General features: G+C 40.1%; 1 protein-coding gene across 5 annotated transcripts in view; it reads left to right on the top strand.

Moving 5' to 3' along the window:
- RBM33 (RNA binding motif protein 33) overlaps window positions 1–24,601 on the top strand; it is a 103,385-nt gene that overhangs the window by 52,013 nt on the left and 26,771 nt on the right. For 4 of the 5 annotated variants that reach the window (XM_054647310.2, XM_054647317.2, XM_054647333.2 and 1 more), the window contains exons 11-15: window positions 6,179–6,338; window positions 7,198–7,529; window positions 8,020–8,262; window positions 8,978–9,265; window positions 17,358–17,999. In XM_054647310.2, coding sequence (XP_054503285.2) covers window positions 6,179–6,338; window positions 7,198–7,529; window positions 8,020–8,262; window positions 8,978–9,265; window positions 17,358–17,999 — 1,665 coding nt within the window. Of the gene's footprint in view, window positions 1–6,178; window positions 6,339–7,197; window positions 7,530–8,019; window positions 8,263–8,977; window positions 9,266–17,357; window positions 18,000–22,141; window positions 22,670–24,601 lie in introns of those variants that run through there. The other variant, XM_054647343.2, reaches the window with a different exon arrangement.

Raw genomic sequence — 24,601 nt, forward strand, 5'->3', positions numbered from 1 at the left:
TTAAGGTATTTAATTAGTCTCATGAAGGAAGTGGAGTGACCCTTTTAGAGAAGCTGATAAATCATATAATAGCTGTTAGATCCTCTTTATTCCTTGCTTTATAAGATTAACTTTGTGCTAAGCAATTTATGCTAAGTTTTCCTTTTTATTGGTAACCAGAGTTATCTGTGCTTCATGAATAGATTATTGGAGATAACATCATGTAATTAACAAGAGATGCAGAAAAGTAAAAGTACAATTTGTGTAAGAATTGTATGAGAGAAAATGTTAATTTCTTAACCAGGAAGGATATTTAAAGGGATAAAAGGAAGGCAAAATAGTGCAGTTCTTTGAAAGGATTAAAGTAACCTTATCTCGTGTTCTTTCAGAAGGTGGGATTGCATGAGTGTGTGAAAGTCATATTCAATGAGCTATTCACAACTCTAATGAATTATAGACACAAGTTTGCATTGCCTTTTTTTTTCCAAAAGTGATTGATAAGGTGTAGGTTCTGCCTTAGCTATACTGAATAATTGAAATTAGTAGAAGGGGAGATTGTACAACATGCAGTTGTTCAGAACTGTAGAAAAATGTCAGTCTGAAGTGCAGTAAATTATGGTGTGTGGGGGAAGAAGAGTGGGTACATTTTTTGCTAAGAGTAAACATCACAAAATCAAAGATCTAAGACAAAATACCTGTCAGTAGCACTTCACTGTGGTGTTATCTTCTCCTTTGAACTATTTCTGAAATATCTGTGATTGTGTTCTCTTAAGAAATCTACACAGAATCCTATTTCCAGTGTAAATTCCTTCTAGACATCAAGTCTTTATTCTTATGCACCACCTTTTTTTCTTCTTGAATTTTCGGAATAAAATTGCATGAGGATAAATTAAATTATGGAGTTCAGAACAGGAAAAGATACTGTTGTATGCTGGGTCAGTCTTAGGGACGTTTGGTAGGTGTCATGGTAACCATTTCTGTATGAATGTGAACCAGTCTTGTGGGATCTCACATAAATTTTTGTCCTTTCCTTCAGTGTTAGAGTTGGCCCCAGTGTTGGACTGAGATGTAGAACCTTGGAGCCAGGGCTGATCATATGAATTTGCAATTTTCCTTTTTTAAGTTGGAACCTGTTAGCTTAAAAATAAGTGTTCTGAACACTGAGTAAGGAAGTTTCCTGAAAGATTTAATAATGGTGAAGTAATAGTTAAAATGTTTTTTGCAGGGACTCCGGCTGATGTGTGTACTGAATAGTTGGGTGTAATTTGAAACTGTCCGGATAGCAAAACCATGAAAAATGGGAGTAACTACTGTGCATATAAAGATTTATTATGCATCTATGTTACAGTATGCTTCTTTTATCAAAAATAGACCATTATGAAACCTGGCTTTTGCACCTGCTCTTCATTAATTTTTGAAGTTAAATAACTCTGAGTGGTCTTTTCCACCAAATACCAGAGGGCACTTGGGGGTTATTAGCAACAAATACTTGCTGAATGGAGAGTTTAACATTAATGGTAAAATAATCCACTACTAAAATTGTAGTTTAACTACTGCTAAACACAAAAAAAAAAAAAATCCACCAAGAAAATAAGCCCACCCTCAAAAGCTTTAAGCAATGGAGGGAGAGCTGTTATATTACTTTGTACTGGTTTTAGGACAATTAGAATTTGACATAAGTAAAAGTTGAAATGGTAGTACTGTTGTATTTCTATTGAATTGGAAAAGAAAGTAATGTCATTTGAGAATAATAGACAAAGACGACATAATTTAGGAAAATACCCATCATAATTTATGTATTTTCTTTTTTAAAAAGAGTATTGTGTGTCTGGAAGTAGTTGAATGTTAGAGTTTTCACATGGAGTGTGTGATATGAATCAGTTGCACAACTGAATTCTTATTGGAATTATCCTGGGAGCTTTTTCTGAAGAAAAATCTCAGCAATGTAAGATAGGAAAATAGAAGCTTTCCCCTCCCTGTTTATACTGTTATTTAGGGCAGAAGTTTTTATCTTTAGGGATATAGAAGCAAAGCTGATTTAGGAAAGAAGTGGAGGTCAGTTTATCATGACTGTAAGAAGGGAAAGAATCAACCTAATTTTTTTTTTTTTTTAAGAAGCAAACATTAGTAATTTGCTTTTCAGCAAATAACAAATGTCTTTGCAATTAATTTTGCATGATTGGCCTTTGGTTATCAGCCAAGAAATGTGATCAGTCATAATTTAGTAGTTTTTCAAAATGTCAGACACAAAATCTGCTCAGCAATCAAATAAGTAGATATTTGTTAGTGAATCTGGAATCTTAAAAAGTGGAAAAAACCCCAGAGTTCTTCACTGCTAGGGATAGAAAAAAGAGAGGCCAATAGGAAGAGTTCCAAACTTCAGATATTTCCTTCTTGTGCTTTCTTGGACTGTTTTAAGAGTTATTTTGACCCAAACTTGTGTTGTGGTATGTACTTACATGACATATACTGCTAACTAGAGGAAAAAATTCTTAATTTGTTGGGATTTTCTGACACCAGCTTTTGGATAACAGTTAGATACTTGTTATTTTGTGTTAAATCAAGGCAGATTTTTAGAGAACACTAAATGTTTTGATTCTTAAGATGGCTAGACACCTTTGGTACAGAAGATCACAGGGAGCTTGAAATCAGCATTGCTAGTACTTTTAATAGTAAAATGTCTTGATGGTTATTGGTTTGTGGGGTTTTTGGTTTTGTTTTTTTGGGGTTTTTTTTGGTTTTTTTAAGTGTGGGCTTCCTCAGACTTAAAATGACCTTGTATTACTCAGTTCTAAAACTTACCTAAAGCTTATTTCATAAAGGTTTGTTTCTTTATGATGAGAAATATAAAGCTGCTCTCAGTATGTGCAATACTAACAGACTTTAGTGGCCTAAACCAATATGTTGTGCTGGTTGCTGGCCTCATTTTGAATCCTTTTGGTTGAAATTTTCCAAATATACTTTCATTCTAAAACTGAAATGGTGGAAAAATACTTCTGTGCCTAGGTGAGTTATTTAGAAATGTTTTATTATTGCTCATTTTCCAAGGAAGAAAACTGAGTTTGGCTGCACTGAGGATGTTTCAGTACATAAGGGCTGTGTGAAATTCAACAGGACTTTCCATGCATTTGCAATTCAGGGCTGCCTTAGGAGGAGACAAATCTGGGCATAATAATGAGGGTACAGGTTGGCAGGAGAGGGAAGGCTGGTACAAAGAATTGTTTATTTAAAATAAACATACTGGATTTTTTTCAGCCTGTGCCTGCTGCTTCCCTGGCAGGAAAAAGAGAGGAGATGGCCTGGTGTAAGTGTACAGACAAGGAAATCAGGGGCTGAGGGGGACAAGTAGGAGCTCCTGACCAGCTGCCACAACCCAAGACCACCAGCTTGGAGTCTGGAAGCTGGGATCTGGTTCCATGCTGGGATTAGGAACCAGTGGCCAGAGTGAAAGACATGATGGGGATGAGAGAATGGATCTGAAGGAGTGAGCAGGACCAGGAGAACAAAAAGGCAAATTGGGCAAGGAATTGATATTGAGGAAGATGCTTGAGACCAGGTAACAAATGTGGTTGAGAAGCAGAGATGGCTGCTTAGTTCGTAGCCTAAGCCTGTTGCCTTTCAGCCTAGCACTAAAACTGAACTCTGGGGAGTGAGAGGAGAGACTGATAAGGATCTGTTACCTCAACCAGGGCAGAATACATGGAGTTTGGAAGAAGCAGGTAGAGGAGACCATGATCACTGCCCTGCCATTTGGTGCTTGGAACCAAGCCCAGACAGATCATTGCTGCTGCCAGTTCTTCAGCTCGGGTGGCAGATACGTGACACTTAAGATTTATTAGCCCAGGTTTCAGTAAGTTTCCACATCATTTGTTTTTTGCTGGCTATTTTACAAATGACTAAGATATGTGTAGGGATATGTCTAGGGAAAACTAGGAGGAATTTGAGAGCTTCTGAGTCAAGCTCTTTGAAAATGGGGAAAATTGGTTGTCAAGACCATGCTCTGTCCCGAGATGAAAGATGAGCATGTGGGTACGTGCTGTAAATCAGATGCAAGGTTAAAACCATCTTGTGTGCAAGTGCCCTGTTGAACTGGGTTCTCCCATGCTCCTGTTGCAATGGCCTTAGGCATTATCCACTGGTAAACTAATAACTAAATAGCTAAAATATAAATAGCTAAAAAGGAGTGGGTCTGCTGGGTGCCTCCCTCAAGGATGTGCAGCATGTGGAGGGGCTGTGTGTGTATTCCCTGGGATTGCTGTAAGAGCAATGCTTGAAGAAATAGGCTTTTGTCACCAAAGCTTCTGAGCTGAGGGTATGCATGTAACCTTATTTTGAAAGCAGCTCTGGCAGCTCCTATGTGCAGTGATGCTGGAGGTGTGGTTTGGGAGTGAAGGGTCAGGATCCTCAAGGTTTGTGTTCAGCTGATCGTTTGGCAGGCAGCCAGTGCTGTCCTGCTCAACACGAGGGAAGGGCAAAGCAGTTCAACATCCTTGTTCAGCTAAACCTGAAAAGGTTTTTATGGAACAAATAAATGTCACTTTTTTTCCATCCCAAACAGCTCCATCTTGCTCCAACTGCTGTTGTTTGCAGACAGCCTGTGAAATTCAAAGGCAGAGTAGTCAGTTCCAAGGTGGCAGGAATATTGTGTGTTGTGACTGTTCACTTGCAGAAGTGTAGAGCTCCTCCTACAAACAGTGTGTATGTTATGAGGACTGTCATGCTTGAGTGTAATATAATGTCTTTTCACTAAATGAAGTACCCACAGGAGACTGGCTGACTGGAAGCAAGGGGATATAGACCCTTTAATCTCTAGGAATGATAATGTATTTACAGTTGATGGCTGTATAATGACATAAGTAGTCACAGTCTTGGTCCCAAATAAGAGGTTTTAGTATCTCACACATCCCCATTCAGGTGTTTCAGGAAGGCCACAGATTTAATAATGGATCTGATCCTTGGTGCTGCTCATCTACTTATTTGGGCCTTGCCAATCCCAGGTGTATTGTGCTGGTAGAGGGCTGTATAAGCAGCTCTGTCTTGTGCTGCTTTGATAGTGAGTATGCTCCAGGGCCATTGTTGCTGTGTGAGAAATTCTTATCCTAAAATTCCAGTCTTTGTGCAGTGCAAATATGCTAGGGTGAGATTGTGCATACCCTTGGTGGGGTCAACTCAAGAGATAAAAGATAAGCTACTGCAGCTTAGTTGTTTGGTCCTTTCCTGATGACAATACTTCAGTCTAGCAGGGAGCTTTTGGTCTGGAATCTGTTTTGAAAACCTTGTCTTCAGCAGTGCAAGTTTTAAGCCTCAAGGTGAGCATCACATGTAAACAGAAGAGATCCCATCACTGATTTCAGAATCTTTATAGAAAGCAAGGATGTTCACAGATTATTTTCATTACTTACTTGATTTACTCACATAATAAGGAAATGGTTAAGAATATAATTTATGTGAAGCAAAGCTTACTCTGTATATTGGAAGTTACCAATGTATTTTGTCAACTTTTGATAAAAAAAAATTTAGTGTGAATTACGCAATTAAACGTGTCTTCTGCAGAATTCTGGTTTTGTATTAACATACTGCTTCCTGCAATATACAAAGGCATGAAAAAAAGAAAAAAATCCAATGCCTTACTGGAAGAAAGAGTACAAAATTTTCTTTCTTAAAATGCTTCAGATGCTAAACTGTGAATAGCCTGAAATGTTACTCTCCTCTTAATTCTTTTAGAAAGATGATTTCTTTAATTTTCTGGGTGTCATAAATTGTCCTTCCCCCCTGCTTTTTTTTTAAGTAAAGCTGCTCCCTCCTGTAGCTTACATTGTGCTAAATTGATGATGAAGAATAGTATGGTTTATGAAGATAAATGTCAGGAATGTCTTCTAAAGTAGACATTCAGATTTTTTTGGATTAATGGGAAAGAAGGTCAATAATTGCATGGATTTCAGAAATAAGCTTGAGAAGAAATGGCATTCCTGTGGTGCTAGTGATTATTAAAACATTGTGAATTCATTTCAAGATACTGTACTTGGGTTTAATGTATCTTCCATTGTGAAGGAATGACACAGTAAGGGCTGTCAATTTGTACAGGTGATAGGAGATAATTCATACAGCAATTGTATTTTTGAGAAAAAAAAAGTTATAGCAGACAATACATAAATTTCTGGATGGTAGCCTTAATTTTAATTCTGTCTTATTAAATTAGGGCCCTCCAGACTTCCAGCAGCATACACCTGGACCAGTTCCTACCAACTTCTCCCAAGCCCCGAGGCTGCCAATCCAGGACCAGTGGAGAGGGCCGCCCCCACCACCTCCACCACTCCCTCCTCCACCTCCTCAGGACAGAGATCCTTTCTTCTTAGCAGGTGAGCATTTTCAATCCCATTTACAGTTAATACCCACCTGTTGTAAAGTGACTGCACTGTGACTGCATACCCCACAACATGAAGTGTTCAGAAGAACATGAAGGCTGAAAGATCCCATTTGATTGCCAGAAATTCTGGTTCTCTAGTATATTTTTACTTCTTTTGATGTGGATTTTTACTTTTTTAATGTCTTCACCTGTAACTGCCATGAATCCAGATATTTATATAGACACAAAAATAATTAATATCTATGTGATTGTTGCAATGAAGTTGTTGCACTTTGTTATAATTTGGAAAACAAGTACTTTCCATAAACTTGGGTTTCTTGTAAATCTTTAAACTGCCTGGATTGTGTGTATAGTGTAAGAAATTTGTTAAGGTTAGAATGATACAGCCTAGCAAACGAAAGAGAGGGTAAGTTATATTTATACCGCATATAAGTAATGTGTGTGTGTATATATATATACACACAATATTTTTACACATGTACAGTATGTTAAAATGTGCTAAATACCAAGTCAGCAAATGGTGTCAATGCTTTATGAGTTCTTCTGTGGTTTAAACTGTAATCAGTGGAATCCTTCATTGATTTTATTAAAGGAGAATTTCTAAAAGGTATTGCTGATTGCATCAGAGTACCAGTTGTGCCAGTTTTTCAAGGATCAATTCCTTTTATACACAAATGACAGGAACAAGAGAAACATAACCTTGAGGGTAGCTTTTATAATTAAAACATCCCATAGAGTTTTGCATTGTGCAGATTTCTTTCCGAATTTCTTTCAGACTAGAGCTTTATGTTTCCGAAATGCGTTTGTGTCCCAGGAAGGTTGTAATTGAATCAATTCTCTCATTCCCGCAGATCCGAGGTTCCCGGGTCACCCCTTGTTTGAGCAGCGCAGCCCCCCGCCGCCTCCGCCTCCCCCGCTGCTGAACAGCGCCCATCCCGTTCCTACGCAGAGCCCGATGCCCTTCAGCCCGCCCGGGCCCGCCTTTACCCAGCAGGGCCAGCAGCCGGTGTATCCCCGGGAGCGCCCGGTGCGGCCCGGCATGCAGCCCCAGGGCCCCGTGGGGATCCTGCACTTCAACCAGCCGGGCTCCGCCACCCCGCGGCCCTTCATCCCCCCGCGGCAGCAGTTCCTGCAGGCGCCGGGACAGCCCTTCCTGGCCCCGCACACGCAGCCCAGCATGCAGGTACAGCGCTGGGGGAGCGATGGAGCCGAAGCGTTGCAGTTCCGAGGGGGATGGCCCTGCAGTGCCATCGCTGCAGTGCCTGGGGAGTGATGGATCTATTGGATCTTCCGCCGCTGCCGTGTCCGGTCTCGCTCGGTGCCGGCCCGGGGCAGCGCGGGGCGGCAGCGCCCTCTGCCGGCCGCGGAGCGGGGCCGTGGGGCTGCGGCCGCTGGAAGCGGGGCAGCGCTTCGGGGATGTGCAGGGGGCCGGGGTAAACCCCCTTAGAAAACGGGGTAGAGGACAGCAACCCTTGAATTCGTATTTTTCTTTTTACTTCACCTGTTGCCTTACACAGGTTTTAAGAGTAGACCTTACACCTCTCTGGTTGGTCTGTTCTTTCCTGGTGTAACCTGCTTCATTAGCTGCTTATAGTTCTGAGGACTTAGGAGGCTGGAGCTGCTTTTCTGGAGTTTATTACCTTGAAACTAAAATATTTTTTTTTCATGTAAAGGGTCCCATGCATCCTCCATTACAGCCTCAGCCACAACCTCAGCCTCATCAGCAGCATCACCAGCAGCAACAGCAGCACCATCACCAGCAGCAGCAGCAGCATCACCATCTCCAAGGGCCTCCACAGCCCTTGATGCCCATGAACCAGCCACAGTTCAGGCCTCACATTCAAGCCACACAGCAGCAGCCAAATAACAACAGGATGCAGTGTCAGCCACGACAGGGTCCAATGAAGCCAAGGCATGTAAGTACCACAAACAGCAGTGTCCTGCATGAGTAGCAGGCATGTAAGCACAGGTTTCAAAACTTACCAGCATGGGTTTTCAGTTCTATTTATTCCCTTCTGCTCTTTCCCCTAATTTTACCATTTCTTGCTCATTTTTCTGCTTTGATTGTTTTATAATCTACATTGGAAAATACCTTGTGTATCTTTCTTTTCTCCTCTGGTCGTCAGTGTTCTTTTTGATTTGGGTCCAGTAAGAGATGTTGCAGTCGTCCAAGAACTACCAATGGAGGGGTGGTGAAGGAGAAGTTTGCTTTATAAGGCTTTTCAACTGCTGCTAGTCTGTGATTGTGTGGGAGCCCACTTCTGTGACACTCTTTTGATTTGAAGGCCTCCCTGTACCACTGCTGATCAGTTTTCTGGTTCAGATAATGCCTCTCCTGTCTTGTGAGTTTCCTCCAATGCAGCATATTTTGCTGCTTGGTAGGTTGGGTAGGACAACAGCCTGGAGCAGTGCTCAAGACAATATAACGTTAGTTTAACATAATTGCTTTGATTAGGAAAGGTTATTAAAATATTCTCATTTCTGTATTTTTTTTCCCTGACATTAAAATATTGTGCCTTTTCACAAAGCTTATTTTCCCAAACTGAACTAAATCTGGAAAATGTGAAACCGGAATCGCTTCAGCCTGGTTAGTGGTGGAAGTCAGCAGCTCTTTTCCTTTGTTCTTTTCAGAGCACCCCATCCCAGAATATCGTCAAGCGTTCCAGCCAGCAGCTGCAGCCGGCGGCTCCCAGGAACAGCAACCTGCGCGAGCTGCCCATCGCCCCGGCCCACGCCCTGGACATGGGCAGCACCCGCCGCAGCTCTGCCCCCGCTGCCCAGGTCAAACCCATCCCCAGCTCCCTGCCTGCCACCAAGCCTGCCACTGCTACTGCCAACTCCCAGGGAAGGCCTGAGATGAAAGCTAAAGCAATCACCCCAGTGGGCCAGGCAAAATCAGAAGGAAAATGTGAACCGGAGGTAAGGGATTTTTTGTTTTGCTTAAACAAAAGTGTTGGGGAAGATGAAACAGGAAAACCTTATAAATATGGTTGCCTGGCAAAAGATTTTGAGAATATAGAAACTATAAGTGAGATTGACATGAAAGCAAGCTTTGAGATACCTCAATTACTGAACAACTGGAAAACAATGGTGAAGCTGGCTGAAGGTGATCCCCTTTTGATGAAACAACACCCTCTGCTTGCAGGCAGGTCCAAGGGTCAGAGCAGACCCTACTAGCTTAGCAAAAGGAGTCCAAAAAGTAGTTTTTAAAGTTTAAAATGTAACACAGTATAGTAAATGTAATGATTCTTATAAGCTGTATGTTAATGCTATAAGATTTGTATATTGTACTAAATTAGTTAGTGAGAATTAAAATATTCAACACAGAAGAAGATTTATTGTATTGTAAAGAGAACCTCACTCTCTTACACTCTTACCCTCTTTTACTCCCTCTCTCTCTCATCCTCTTTACCACTCTCTTCTCTTAAGCCTGCTCTGAGCTGTGGCTGGCAGCTCCAAGCAGGGTCCCTGCACCCACACACTTTGCAATAAACTCCAAATTCCACAACCTGGCTTCAGAAATCTCTCATCTCCATCCGTCCCGACCATCCTAACCCCGACACTCCTACACAAAAGATCAAAAACCAAACAACGAGAAACAAAGCTCCCACCTTTAAAATACTTTTTTAGTCTGATTTATGAATTGAAAGCACCTAAAATATTTGGTGGATAATAATGTATTATCCACCAAATATTTTAGGTGCCACTAGAGGCCTCCCTTCTGAATTGCATTTTTATTTTTTACTGTAACAGCAGAAATAGTCTCCATTGACATAGAAGGTCTGGAAAGTTGGCAAGGCTGTGGTGAATTTGTTTTGTGGGAGGAGTTCTCATTCCAACTCGGAAAAGGCAGATTTTGAGTAAAGGTGATTAGTGATACAAGTCTCTAAAATACTCATTTTGCCCATTTTTATATTTGGGAATTATAATTTATTTTCAGGTGATCGCATTCTTCTAAGTCTGAAAGCCTCTTCTCTGTCGTTTTGTATGGTGTTGTATGGCTCAAAGGCAAAATAAGAAGGCTATTTGGAGAGCTGTCTTCCTCATGCTGTTTTCCTTTAGGCTGTTCAGTCTCTACTTGGCCTTGAGCATTCATGCAGGAGATCATAGCTGTGATGTCCATGGAGCTTCTTGCTCTTGAGAAAGAAAATCTCTTTTTTTTTGAAACCTTTTCATGTAAGGAAAAAGAGGAGATGCTTTTAAGTTTTCCATTTTGGAGAAAGTGATGCTGTTTGCTCTGCTGGTATTCTGCACAATTGAAAAAGTCAGATGCCAGTGTTTTCAGCTCCACTGGATCGTGTCATGTGAACAGATGACCATTTCCCTGCACAGATCTCCTGGAAGCTGGAGAAGACTCTCCTTGAGCTCTGCTACTTGGAGAGAGTGGGTAGGGTTGGACTGATGGTGCTCATTATATCCTGAGCATGATGGCTAAATGCACCCTGTGTGCTTTGTCAGGCTATTCTGTGAAGAACTGTAAATCTTCATAGTTATAGTTAACCATGAATCTTGTCTCAAGGAACAGGTTTTCTTCAACAGCCATTGAAAGCTTTAATTGTGATAATGCTGTCTTCCTTTAAGCTGCTCATGATTAGCTTTTCATCTTGTTCTTGAATTAGGGATGGTCATAACTAATTTCCATAAATGAGGCACAAAAGAAACCTAAAGCTATCAGTGTTTGACCTCCTGTGCACTTGCTTTTCAATGGAAATGAAAAAAAAATCCTTTTTTAGCTTTTAATTTTCACCTTTTTTTGAAAAAATATTTAAGTAATCTCTTTCCCCTCAATTCAGTCTCTTGGAATAATCTCAGTCACAGAAAATGCAAAATGCAGTGCTTTGTAGAGAAGCCTTGTCTTTCAGGCCATTACTAAGGTAAGTCTTGAAAAATCAGCCACAGGCCTCCCCATCTAAAACATCTTGAAGTTATTCTGTAAAATATTCAAATGAAAGTTAGGGCATTGGCTCCAAAGTATCTCTGGCAGTATTTAGAAAAAGATAAGAATTTTTAAAATTTCTTTTAATTAAAGAGAAAACTAAACAATCAAACAAACCCCAAAGCAGTCATCTTGTTGTCTCCATTTTACATTTTAAACATACTCTAGTTGGTTATCAAACCAACTAATCTTACCTGTGTGAATTCTTGGTGTATTACAAATAAAACTTTCTTTTTATTTCTCTGTCAAAACTGTCATTGATAAAATTCTGATACCTGTTTTATGCAAGTTTTTGCAAAGCAGGATAAAAAGCCAGGGTTGTCTTGGAACAAATGAAGTCTCCTAGTAAAGCCCTTGTAGTTATATTTGGCAGGCATTAGGAGAACCTTGTCCTTCCAAAGCACACCTGGAACAGAGCCTGGTGCTGCAAACACTGTAGTAGCTTTGTCCCATTTCTGCTGGGCCACTGCAGTGCTCTTGGTCTGCTGCTGCTTATTGTCACTCTTACAGATGGGAATGCTGCACTAAAAATGTTCATTTACAAGCATTTAATCATTTCCTTCACTGTTTTTTGTAATGTAGGTTATTACATATCTCTTCTTAAGCAGATTGTAATGTTTTGCAGTCTTTTTTGTGTTTTTTTCTTGTAATTAGCTGCCTTCATCCTATTCTTTTGCTTTTGATGATGATGAGAAAGAGTTAAGTTCTGTCACCTTTTCTAGCTATATGGCACATAACTGAATTGGGCAGGTTATTTTGCAAGTGTCTTCAACTGGAAAATTAAGACTTTTCTTTGCATCTTTCTTCCTAAAGAGTCAGTGACTGTATTTATGAGTGACCTATCATTCAGGAAGCACCAAAAAAATAGCAATATTGGCTGTTAGAGGTTTTGCTCACCCTAAATATAGATATTTGAAAGGTTTGCAATGTGAGTGAATAGGAGATTAAAAACTGTATATTAAATGGAATGCTTGTATTCCTGTTCCTGTGAGGCTGCAAAATACTGACCTTAAATGCCTGTTGAGAATAGCTTTTACTCCCCAGGATTTAAATTGTATATCCTTAGTCTGAAACATCATTTTGTCATTGAAATAGGAAAGTCTGGATGATGTGGGCCTAATTCTGCTGCTGTGGAAGTCAGCTTAGGATTAGAGGAATTAAGGCAGTATTAAGCATTTTTGAGTTTAAAGAGGAGGGAGAATGGAGAAAGGTGATGTGTCTTTAGGAGAAATGGATATTGGAGCTCAGAGCAGGAGGGAAATTAGTAGAGCACTGTGTAGTCATCAGTGTATTGATGTTAGTACTTACACTGGGGATAATGTCCTTGATGTACTGAAAGAAAACCTTTGTATTCCATTCTTCCAAATCCAGTGAATTGAGAATTTTGTTGGATTTTACATTGCTGTCTTTTCTGACAAGGCTTGCAATATGGAAGAGAGTTACTGCACTAAATTACTAGATCAAATGTACCTGAATATTTTAATATTTTTGGTTATTCACTACCTGAAAAATTTTAGAATTTTCTCCAGTTTAAATAACTTCTCTTCCAGATTTTTGTAATGGTGCATCCTGCCTTGTGCTTGTAAGAGTCTCATCACAGTTTTTGTTTCCAGTTGGAAATGAACAAGAGGGCAGTGTGCTTCTTGGAGTAACTTGTAACCTTGTTCTTCACTCTCTCCCTGTTTGTCCAAGATGTGCAACATCTCTGCTTTGTGGGGTGTCTCATACCTTCCTTGGGTTCAGGAGCTGATGTTATCAGCAATGTGAAATGTACAGTGTGTATATGTAGGTACCCTTTAATTCAGATATTTTGTGGGTTTGAACACAAGCAGCCAAATGATGCAATTTGGATCTGGCTGTGCCTTTTGCAAACAATTGGTATGAATTTTTAGACAAATTATTCTTGCTTCTTATGTTTTTAATGTTACAGCTTAAAAAAATAAAGACAAGCCTGCTTTAAAATAGGTTTGTGTTTATGCCACAGATCAAACCATTTTGAATGCTCTGTTCTTGCACCCATTTTACTGAGACACATAAGTGATCCTGGTTGCATGATTCCTTTTTTGTTCCTTGGGAGCCACCCAGAACATTAATAGTGTCTGGTTCTTATGACTCAGCATTTAGTTCTATTAATTGGCAATTAATCCTGCAGACTTCTGAAAAAGTATGGGTTTATTTCTTTTTAATTCACACATGAAAAGCAAGCTACTGGTACTAGGACTTTAAATTTCAGAAGAAAGTTTAATCCTTTGATTTAGAGTGTGTTCTTGCTGTCTTTTCCTAAGTCAACAGTGCCATTCTAGAATCCCCAGAAGAAGGATGTGGGACTGCTGCTTCCCTCTTTCTTGCTGGTGCTCTTCAGCTAGATTCAGGAGAGCAGCCTGTAATGTTTTCTTTTGGTGCTTCCCATCAAAACTGCCTTGGATCATAAGGGAGAAGAAAAACCTGCAGCTGAGGCTCAGTCTTCCTTCAAACCTCAGTGAAATGCATTGTGTTAAAGCTCTTCAAAAATGGATGAGAATTTCCACTTAAAAAAAGGAAAAAAAAGGAAAAGAAAAAAACCTCAAAACCTGGCAGAAAAAAACCATCCCCACAAAACCAAGTGCCTGTCTGGCCTTTTGTACTCTGCAGCCTCCTGTAAAAGGAGGAGCCATATACATGTGCAGTGTACCATTTCTTCATGTTGGGGAGTTTTCTACCCAAAACATGTGAAGCTTAATAATTTGTCTAGAGAAAAGGCTGCTCCATGTTTTTCTGCTTTTTTACCTACAGATAATGTTGCTTCCAGACACAGAATGGGAAAATTAGAGTGGTTTGAACTTTGAAGGATGTGTACTTTCTTCCAGTTGATTCTGTAGGCAAAATGCTTGCTTGCCTTGCCTTTTTCTTTTTTTTTTCCTTGGCAGTGCTGTTGCTTGTTGGAGAAATCTATCCTGGGCTTACTGAACTAATGGGATGGAAGTCATTAGCAGTAGGCATTGTGTCCTGTGTTCATTTTGACCCTGTCTTGCCTGTTCCATATGCTGAATGTCCTTATTACATACTCTAGGTCATTTATGTGTACTATACATCACATATATACCCCCACTCTCTAGGGTGGTGTGTACAAGGTGCTCTTAGAGCTGAGGAGAAGGGGATTTAACTGCCCCTGTTTTCATCCTGATAAGGAGTCTGCTGTCCTTCTCAGTCTGTACTGTTGGGCCATTGTGCAACTAAATTGAGTTAAAGCTGACTTCTTATGGAGGTATTTTGTTAATCATCACAGAGTCTTTATATTCTCTTCCTCCAGCTGTGGGGATATTTTGTTTAGAATTTAACACTAGTAGTAGTAGTAGTACCTTGCTTTGGAAGGATTTAGGTCTACCTCTAGCCTGTTAACAGACTGATCTGCAGTTGTCATATAACCTCAGGGCTCTTAATGCTTGATTTTAACTTTTAAGAAGGGATTGACTTCCTAGGATCATTACTAATTTCCTTAGTTCCAGAAAGGAACGTTTCAGATTATATTTGAGATCAAATTGCTTGAATATTCTACTAAGCATTCTTTGAACTGCATGTGTGTTGGTATTAGAGTTTATGTCTAGTTTATGTCAGTCATCTTTCTGTGTTTAATTTTGGCATAGTTGGAATCAGTGTGTCTGTCCAAGGGCTGTAGCAGGGATGTATTAGTCAGAGTCCCTTGGGATGTTCATTCCTTGTCTGCTGGCAGGGCTCATTTGAGTGTGCTGCAAAGCACCCATCTCTGTGCTATGTGCAACCTTTGAGTTGGTGTTCTGAGCCTGCCACATCGTGGTCTCTGTCTCCCAAGGCCTTCAGAACTCGTTAGGTAATAAAATAAGCAGGCAAATTCCTCATAATAAAGGGCACTGATAGAAGTGGTGGTCTCCTGAAGACTCATGCTGCAATGTTCCAATTGAACATAAGAGAAAAAAATTACAGGACTGCCTCCAAAAGTAAACTTGGTATTAGCTCATGGCATCCATCAGGCTTGTTTAGATAAATTGTAAATTGTTACAATCTAAACCGAAGCAGGTGAATAAACTAATTCATTAAGTGAAACAAGTTTTCCCTCTGAACAATTGTAGTAATTGTGATATTTAGTGTCTCTGAAAATGACTGAAAATTTGAATAATTACATCAGGATCTGCATAACAGCATATCCTGCTCCTAGGTGGAGCTTACATGTTTTCTCATCCTTTGCAAACTATTCTTAAGGGTCTTAATCTTTCCCTGTATTTCATAAGGGTAAATTCTATTTTTTTTTGGTAAATTTAAGGATAAATTCTAATTCTTATTTTTTGCTACAATCCAGCATCTCCAGTAGTCAATACAAGATGAAATATCTGTGTTTCCTCCTCTAGAAGTACATTTCTGTAGCATCTATCATCACAGAGCTTTAATTTAGTTGTCACAGTGATTATTAATCACCACCATCATGTTCTACAAAGTATAGATAAAGATAAGAACTTTGGGGTGGATGTAGCATTCTCATGCAAAGAACTGTTCGATCTCATCCCTGAACTATAACCCATACTTAAAAAATAAATGCAAATTTTAAAAATGCAATTTGGTTAGTCTTACTTAGCCAATGTTTTGGCTTCTAATTAGACTGCTAATTAGATGCTTGTAATTGGACTTCTAATTTGAGACAATGAGCTGGTTTTAGTGACTGAGAATAATCCCTGTCAATACTTGCTCAGGGAAGAAGCAGCTATAGCTGAAGGAAACAAACATTCAGGATTTGTGCATCTGGGTGCTGTGAGTGCAAGTCTGACTCTGCTGGGCTTTCACATCCATGAACCAACATTATGGCTGAATCTATTCTGCTGGGTTTTTTCTTGGGTTGGGAAGGATTCTAGGGTGCACTAGGATTAAAAGCTCTTAAAAAACCCCAAACCTTCAATTCACACATTTGGGTCACATACATTCAAAAAATGGCAGTTGTGTCAAAAACAGTTTGCACCCAGTTGCTGCAAGATACATAAGGGTTTGTCACAGATTCACAGTTTTTGAGAAATACTTTAATACTCATTCTGCATTAATTTACCACTTATTCTGCATTAATGCAAAGTATCATTTCTTGGAGAGGCTGTTGTTAGGAGTGGTTGATATATCTTGAGTAGAATGTTGTGCTCATTACCATTTGTAAGCATTCTCTATAAGTCTAACTTAATATTTCAAATGGTTAAAAAGAGAGAAATAATAAAATAGTATGCTTCCTAATTTTGAAAAATATATGTGATTTTATTGCAAGAGCCATTTGATTTCTTTTCTAGGATGATGAGAATCTGCATTTCCTAGACTCTTGTCCATTTTTATACAGCTTTTCATAAGAACCCCTTCTGTCAGAGTGGAAGAATCTTTAGGAAGGTTATTTGATGGTGTATAGTACTTTCAGAGAGGCCCAGGGCTGGAATATTAAAGGCATTCTCTATATACCATTAATATTCCAACACTGCATTTGGCAACATTTTGATTCTGAAGAGAGTGCATGAGTTCAAGGTCAGAGAGATTGACTTGTGCTGTTCATTATAACCAATTATTGTGTGACAAATGAGTTTGAGATCAGGCTTAAAATTCTGTGAGAAAAATCAATAGTTCTAATCAGGGCCTTTCAGGTCATTTACCACCCTACCTTTTGTTACTTTGTCAGAAAAGAGCAAGATAAAACCTGTGTGACAGTGGGTTGCCTCTGTATTGTTACCTCCTATTTGAAACATATTTTGATATCTTGAATTATATTAATAGTTTAATTGGTTTTGGAAACTTTTAAATTAATTCCAATTTGTCAAACTTTTTTATTATTTTTTTTTTTTAGTATTCTGATCAGATTTCTCAAGTGGTATTAAAGCTTTTCTGTCTAGGAAGTAGTATATCTAAGTCCTAAACCATTTGAGCTGTTTGTCTGTAATGAATAGCAAATAAACCCTAGCAGCAGATACCCAATCAAGGCTATTAGTGGAGTGTATCAGGTAAAATGTAAAAAGCTCTACATCTGAACCAATTTCATGTTGTTTTGACCAAGCTGGGCATCTGTTTAGAATTCTGTAAATTCATGTGGTTTTTCCCTTGTAGTACCCAGACGAGGATGAAGAAACTCGCTTGTACCGTTTGAAGATAGAAGAGCAGAAGCGCCTGAGAGAGGAGATCCTGAAGCAGAAGGAGCTGAGACGGCAGCAGCAGGCTGGGGCCAGGAAGAGAGAGCTGCTGGAGAGACTTGCCCAGCAGCAGCAGCAGCAGCAGCCTTGCTCCCAGCAGCCCTACATGCAGCACGAGGAGGACTCCTCCGAGTTCCCCACCAACGGCAGCCCCTACATCCCCCACTCCGGCCTGCAGACCCGGCACAACGTGAAAAGCAGACTCCTGGTTAGAAAACAAGACGCCGTAGTGGCAAACATCCACCCCAAACCCACAGACTTCCCCCAGGGCGCAGGGGACGGCCCCTACCAAGGACAGCAGATGAAGCCGGTGAAGCAGCTGAGGCAAACTAGAACGATCCCTGCGAGTCAGCCTCAGGCAGCCCAGAAAGTGTTACCGAGCAAAGCGGCCGCGGCGGCAGCGCTGCCCACGGCGCAGGCGGCGCGCGCGGCCGCGGTCCCCGGCCGGCCCCAGGAGCAGAAGCCGGGGGTGAAAAGGACAGTGATGCAGCGGACAAACAGTGCTAGTGATGGGCCCCATGGAGGCAGCAAAGTCAGGGTGATTAAGTTGTCAGGAGGGGTAAGTGTACAAGGCTCATCTCATCTCTGTGTCTCCTCGTGGTTTGTTTCTGTGTGGTTGACTCTGTGGAATCCCAGAATAAAAGATGGGCCTGAGCTAGTGAGGGAGGTGACAGGTTTAGCATACCTAATAGTCTATATATTACATTTCCAGAACTGTAATTTATTAGCAGTTATTAAGCAATTAGTGTTTCCTGTAATGCTTTACTGCCAGGCAGTTACCAATGAAATCATATTGAAATACTCCTTTCTTTTAAGTTGTAACTTGGAGTCTGAAATCTCAAAGACTGCTCAGTTGAGCTCCTTTTGCTTAAGGTTGATAATTGCTCAGAGAAAAGAATTTAGGTGACTTAATTATTAATTATTTAACTAAGGTTTGGTTAAAAAGGACCTGCTTATTTGGTAAGTGAGGCCACCTGGTTTAGTTGTGTGCAGTTGTTGTCTTAGTGTGGTTTCTACTCAGTGGAAGATGGTTTTTATTTTCTTAGGAAGCATGTTATGAAACTAATCTAAGCAGTGTGTTGGAGGGGGTTGTTTTCTGTTACAAGCTGGGTTTAAAACGTTACCATTTCACTTCTGCATCTAAATGAGATTTCCTTATCTCTTGATGAGGGGTCTTTTATCTGCAGTGTGTCCCTTGAGCACTGGTGTGGAGGACTCACAATGATGGTCTTGAGGACAGTGTGCCTGTTTAAAATCTGGGGTTTTGGTGAGAAAGTCTCTCGACCAAATTTCTTCTGTCTTAATGAAAAGACAAGTTAATTTGTTAGGGCTCTAAAGAAACTAAGATGAGGGGACATGGAGATCATGTTGTCAGTGTTTGAAGTCTGTCCTTGGGTTTATGCTGAGGAGGAAAGAATGATGTGAAGTAGCAGCACATTGGAGGTGTTTTTCTGGAAGAATGCTTTTAAATTATTTGGATAATTTTATAGTGAAAACAAAACTGTGTAACAGGGACTGAACAAGGCCTTGGAGGCTAGGCTTTACTCTGTAGAAATGGGGAGGAAGTTGAAAAGCCAGTCTTAACTACTTCTTGTGAATGTTTTTCTACAGGTCATAAAACTTAATTGCACTCAGAGTTGTGAATTGCACTATGACTGTATGGTCTTTCCAAATATTAACATACAGGGCATTATTGACTACACAGACATCCTGCATGTCAGGTTGTTGTCAGTTCTAATTCCTCAGACATGGTAACTTAAGTACAGAAGAATAAAGTACAGGAAACTGAAAGAAATTAATTCTGTTGAGCTAAAAATATTTATATATAAGTATGTCTGCAGGAATCCCAGTGGCCTGCAAGAGGTATGACAGGTTTGTGATTCATGCATAATTGAATAAAGCAGTCATGCACAACTTCTTTTATTATGTGATGAAACAAAACAATGCCAGTCACAACTGTATACAGCTCCTCCTAACAAATAGTTATCAGTGCCCACAGCAGCATTCACAATGAAATTGGTTTTATCACGTGCTGTATTTCAGAAGACCATTAATGATTTGTTTCAGATAAGTGTCATGGTAAGCAAGAGCAATTAGCTTAATTAAATGCATGTGTAACTCCTCTTTAATTGTGTACAGAAGCAGATTTACGCTGTCCTTAACTTTCAGATACTGAGGTTTCAGCAAGGGTGAAGCAGGTTCTTTGCATGTAGCCTTTGTCACTGTTTTCATGTTGCCATGGACTTCTTAAGTTTCCTTCCAGCTGTGGGAGAATGAAAGCAAGCAGTGCAATTAGCTGTTAACACTGATCAATATAATTGATTAATTTTTAATCAGTTAATGACAAACTGAATTTGTGACTTTATTTCTTTGACCACACAAGGAAAAACAAATTGAGCAGCAGGGCAATCATCTAGTCCGTTTTTGACAGGATTTAAAAGAAGAGTTAAAAGGTGCTTAGGGTCCATATACTACCACAATTGGAGATCATACTTGGTTTTCACTGCTTTAGTCCTGCCACATGTTTAATTTGTTTTCACAACTTTTGCCTGAGCACTAAATACAAAGCAAAAGCCAAATCTCATTTTCCCTGGCCATTCTCTTTAGCATTTAATAGTGCTTCCTCTTATTCCTTGCCTTTGGCCAAAGGGTTGCTGGTACCTCATCTGTATGCACTGGCTCTGTCCTGCAGCTAAGCATCCCTGGTCTTGCTCTCTGTGGAATTCCTTGTACTCTTCTCCTTCCCTGGGCTCTTTTGTGCAGAGCTGTTCTGAACACATTTGTACAGGTGAGATGGCTCATGATCAGACAGAATGCAGGTTCCCTTTTGGGGCTTCCTGGGTTCAAGTAAAGACCTGGCAAGTCTGTCCTGTTTGCACAGCACCACAGGGGAGCTCTCAGCTGAAGGAGCTGCTCCAGCCCAGAGCTGTTCTAACTCACTCTCTCTAGACCAAGCTGGCCTAAACCAGAACCTGAATCAGAACCTGAATTTAGAACCAGAATCCTTGTTATTAATTCAGTAGGATCATCTGTAGAACCAGGATTCAGTGGTTTGGTGCTGCTGCTGCTGTTTTTTGTGTAATATTTAAGCAGTTTGGTGTGTTGGTGAGAACTGAGAAGAGAATGGCTTCTTTTCCTGAGGGCAGTCTTTACCAGGCTGAGCTTTTGTCTGTTTGTGTTGCTGGCCACAGCACTGCTACTGAAGATCTCTGACCTGCAGGTAGAAATATCCCTTGGGTCCTCAAAAAACAAAATGATCTTTTATCTGTTTCCACAGTATTCTTTTGTGAGAAGATTTTACTTTTGGAATTTTAAGAATTACCCTGTAAATTCCAAGAATATTTTAACTGGTTCAGCTTTCCTGATACATAAGATGCCCTAGTTTACAATTTCTGTTCTTCAGGAAAATGAAAGTAGAAAATGATTCAGCATTTCCAGTATGTCAGACTAAGTCTGTGTATCAAGGTGACATGTTAGATACTGTCAGTAATGATTTTGTCTGTTGATGCTTTTTTATTTTTTAAATAAATCCCACCCTTCACCTTCCCTCCAATACTTTGCCCATCCCTTTCTAATATACATATAATTTATATGGGAATGGCAGTAAAGTGAATAGTTTTCCATTTTAATTACTCCTTCAAATGTTATGTTCCTGGAAAAATAGGCAGTGTTTAGCACATGGACTTGGATTTTTTGTTGTTGCTGGATTGCGTTTGGATTGGGTTTTTTGGGGGGGAAGGGGAGTGGGTTTTGGGGATTTTTGAGGGTTTTGTTGTTGTTGTTGTTGTTGCTTTGTTTTTGGTTTTGTTCTTGACTTTATTTCTTCCAAGGAGGCATAGATATCTTTCACTGTATCCAGTGTGCTTTGTTTTTGTGGCATTTCCTCACAGCTGTCCTTTTTAGATACAAGAGCTCAGTCTATTCACTGAGTATTCATACTTGTAAATTTTACTATTAAAGCATCTGAGACTTGCTGGGCTTCCTGAGGAGCCTGAAGTCAATTCTAAACTTACTTGTAAGTATAAAGTCAATGAGAGTGTAGGAAAGAAACACCCTAATAAATCACTTGAAAATGTGATAATAAAATTATAGAAAATAAGGGTGAAAAGACTGTTGAAGTAATTTGTCTTGAAAGGAGGGGATGAACTCTGTAGTATTCCTGACAGATTTGTCCAATGTTTTTCTGAGATCTCATTATTGCAGATTTCCCAGGTCATCTATTCCAGTATCAAATGTGTATATTTAGGACAATTTTCTTAGTGACCAAATCACATTTTCTTGCTATAAGTTTGAATTTCTGACTATTTGTATTATACCTGAAGAGAGATGGGGAAGAATTTCTCTCTCCTTTTCAGGATATCTTTACTGTTTCTGAGCTCTAATATCTTTCATTCTTTCTTGATGAGTCATGTTTTTTAACACCTTGCTGTTTGTGGTGCTCTTTGGGCTCTCTGTCATCAATCTGTCTGTTAAGAGTTCTAGTACTAAATGTAATTGAATTCCTTGAGTCAATATATTCAGAGTTGTTTTAGTCCTGGAAGAACAGGTTTGTACCATCTATAACATTAGATATCTAAAAGTATATGAAACATATGCTGAACATGTTTTCTATTTAGTTGGAGGTTCTGTGGTAAATTACAATATCATAAAATCTCTGTGTTATTGTCATCTTATGTTGTTGTTGGATGATTTCTCTCTTAGCCAGAAAATGTCCTGCCATGCTCAGAGAGCTGTGTGTCTGTCCCAAAGACCTGAAAATGCTGGTTCTTATGCTGCACCAAGAACACACCAATCTTTGTCTCTGTGGAAGGCTGCACAATGAGAGTTTTTTCCTAAATACATAGATAAAAATACATTAAAATCTTGGTGTTCCCTGTTGCATTACAAGCAGTATCTTGTAAGTGATCCTAATTCCTGAAAACTGGAAATGCTTCGTATGAAAAGCTTGGAAAAAAGAGCTGGCAAGTTCCTCTGTTTGAAAAGCCTGTCACAAAAAAATGTCCTTGGATTGCAAAAACAAGATGGAAATGGAAGATAGACAACTTCGGTCGAATTTCAAACAACTGGGAAGTGTGAGATGAATATGGAGTTCTAAATATGGAAAAAAATACTGCTTGAGATGATTGTTGTTTGATAATGTAACCTTATCAACCAACTTTGCTTAATGTTTGTACTTGTTTCTACTTGCATGTATGTGTTCAAGTTTAATTAAAAATATTTGACTTGAAAGCTCTTTAGCGCCTTTCATCTAAATATGTCAGGAATTGCAAACACAAGAATTGTGGCATTTGTGTGGGAAGTTCATGAAGCCCTTTCCCCAACCCTTGACAAAGGAACTCTTCCCCTGTATGGTCCTATAACTTTTTAAGAAACAGGAGAGTGACTTTGATGTTCATTTGTATCCCAGAGTTTGAAGGAGTCATGGATAGAGCCCAGCTAGGAGTGGGCTGGGGGAGCTGCAGGAGCCATTCTGAGTGCCCAGGTTCCATGGCAAAATGAGCTCTGAAGCAGCATTAATGTCAGTGCTGTTGAAGAAGGACTCTGCCTGCCATAACCTGCAGGATTTCACTCTGGAAATGTTTCACAAGTGGACAATAATTTCTTGGTTGTATGAAACTGTTGAAATGTGTCTAGAGGAGGCCACAAAGTTGGTAAAGGGACTGGAGCACCTCCCCTCTGAAGACAGGCTGAGAAAGTTGGAGCTGTTCTGCCTGGAGAAGAGAAGGCTCCAAGGAGACCTTACAGAACCTTCCTAAAGGGGCTGCAAGAGACCTGAAGAGGGACTTGTTACAAGGGCATGGAGTGACAGGACAAGGGCAATGACTTCACACTGAAGAAGGGTTGATTTATATTGGATATTAGGAAGAAATTTTTTCCTGTGAGCGTGGTGAGGAACTGGAACAGGGTGCCCAGAGAAGCTTGGATCCCCCATCCTAGAAGTGTTGAAGGCCAGATTGGACAGGGCTTTGAGCAATTTGGTCTAGTGAAAGGTGTCCCTGCCCATGGCAGGAACATTTGAAAATGAGCTGTGTCCTCCCAGACATCCAGTGAGGATGGTCCCTGTAGAGACAGAGTCTCTGATTTCATGCATTGGGGTCAGGGGATGGGCTGTGCTCTACTCTTTAGGACATATTTTATTACCGGGAAAAGGAAATAAAGGGACATGTGTGGGCCTACTTAGAAAGTGAGAATTAAGGTGACAGCCAAACCACACACAGGTAATACATTTTATGGGCTTCTCATAAAATGTGTGAAAGGGGGAAGAGATACTTACCTAAATTGAATCTGACTTTGCTATGGATAACATGGATCTAAAGTGCAGTAAAGTATTTTCTATTGTAGACTGCAGAAAAGGTTTCTCCTTTTCCTCAGGAGACTTTTAAATTATATGTTGAAGAAGAGTGCAGCTTGCTCCTGAACACCCAGAAAGCAGAGCTTTTGTTGCTTGTCACTCTTGTTAAGTCTCAAAGGAGAGTTTCTTTGCCATGGTAAATGTTACAGTGCAGAATTTGTGTCTGTGTTACAGAGATCTTGGTGTTACAGAGTGTCTTGAAGCCCAGTTTCCTGATAAACTGTGCTGTGACACCACTAAAGTGCATTACAAAGAGCAAGTCAGGTTTCATATGAAAATGCAGTCTCTTTACTTGGGAGGCAAGCTTGCAGAGTTGTAGAGTTGAATATTTTGAGAAGTCACATCCCTCCGTTGAGAAGTTGGACCACTTGGAATAGGCCTTTGGGGCAGAAGTTTGGCTCTTGAGTCAGAAGTGTTTGGGGTGGGAAGGAGTGGGGGTTGTCTTTATTAACACTTACCAGGAGCTTCAGGCAGGACACAAGAGCGATTTGACTTGCCAGTAGTTTTAAGCTTCAAGGAACACGAACTAGAGAGGCCAGACACGGCACAAGAAGGGAAGTTTTAGTTGTGCAGGTTTCTGATACCCAGTACTGGCTTTCTGTGCCATAGCTGGGAAGTGCTCCTCTTGGAGCTTTGGGCCATCACAAGATTTGTATCACTGATATTTTCCAGCAGGAGCTTTTTCTCTTGGTCTTTCTCTGCATGTCCAGCCTTTGCTAAAATTCTCCGTACAAAAACCTCTCAGACTGGCAGCTGAAAGACAAACCAGGAAACTTTGTTAAAACATTGTTTATCTACGTTATAGATCT

Source organism: Agelaius phoeniceus, chromosome 1, assembly GCF_051311805.1.
Source record: "Agelaius phoeniceus isolate bAgePho1 chromosome 1, bAgePho1.hap1, whole genome shotgun sequence".
Taxonomy (NCBI): Eukaryota; Metazoa; Chordata; class Aves; order Passeriformes; family Icteridae; genus Agelaius; species Agelaius phoeniceus.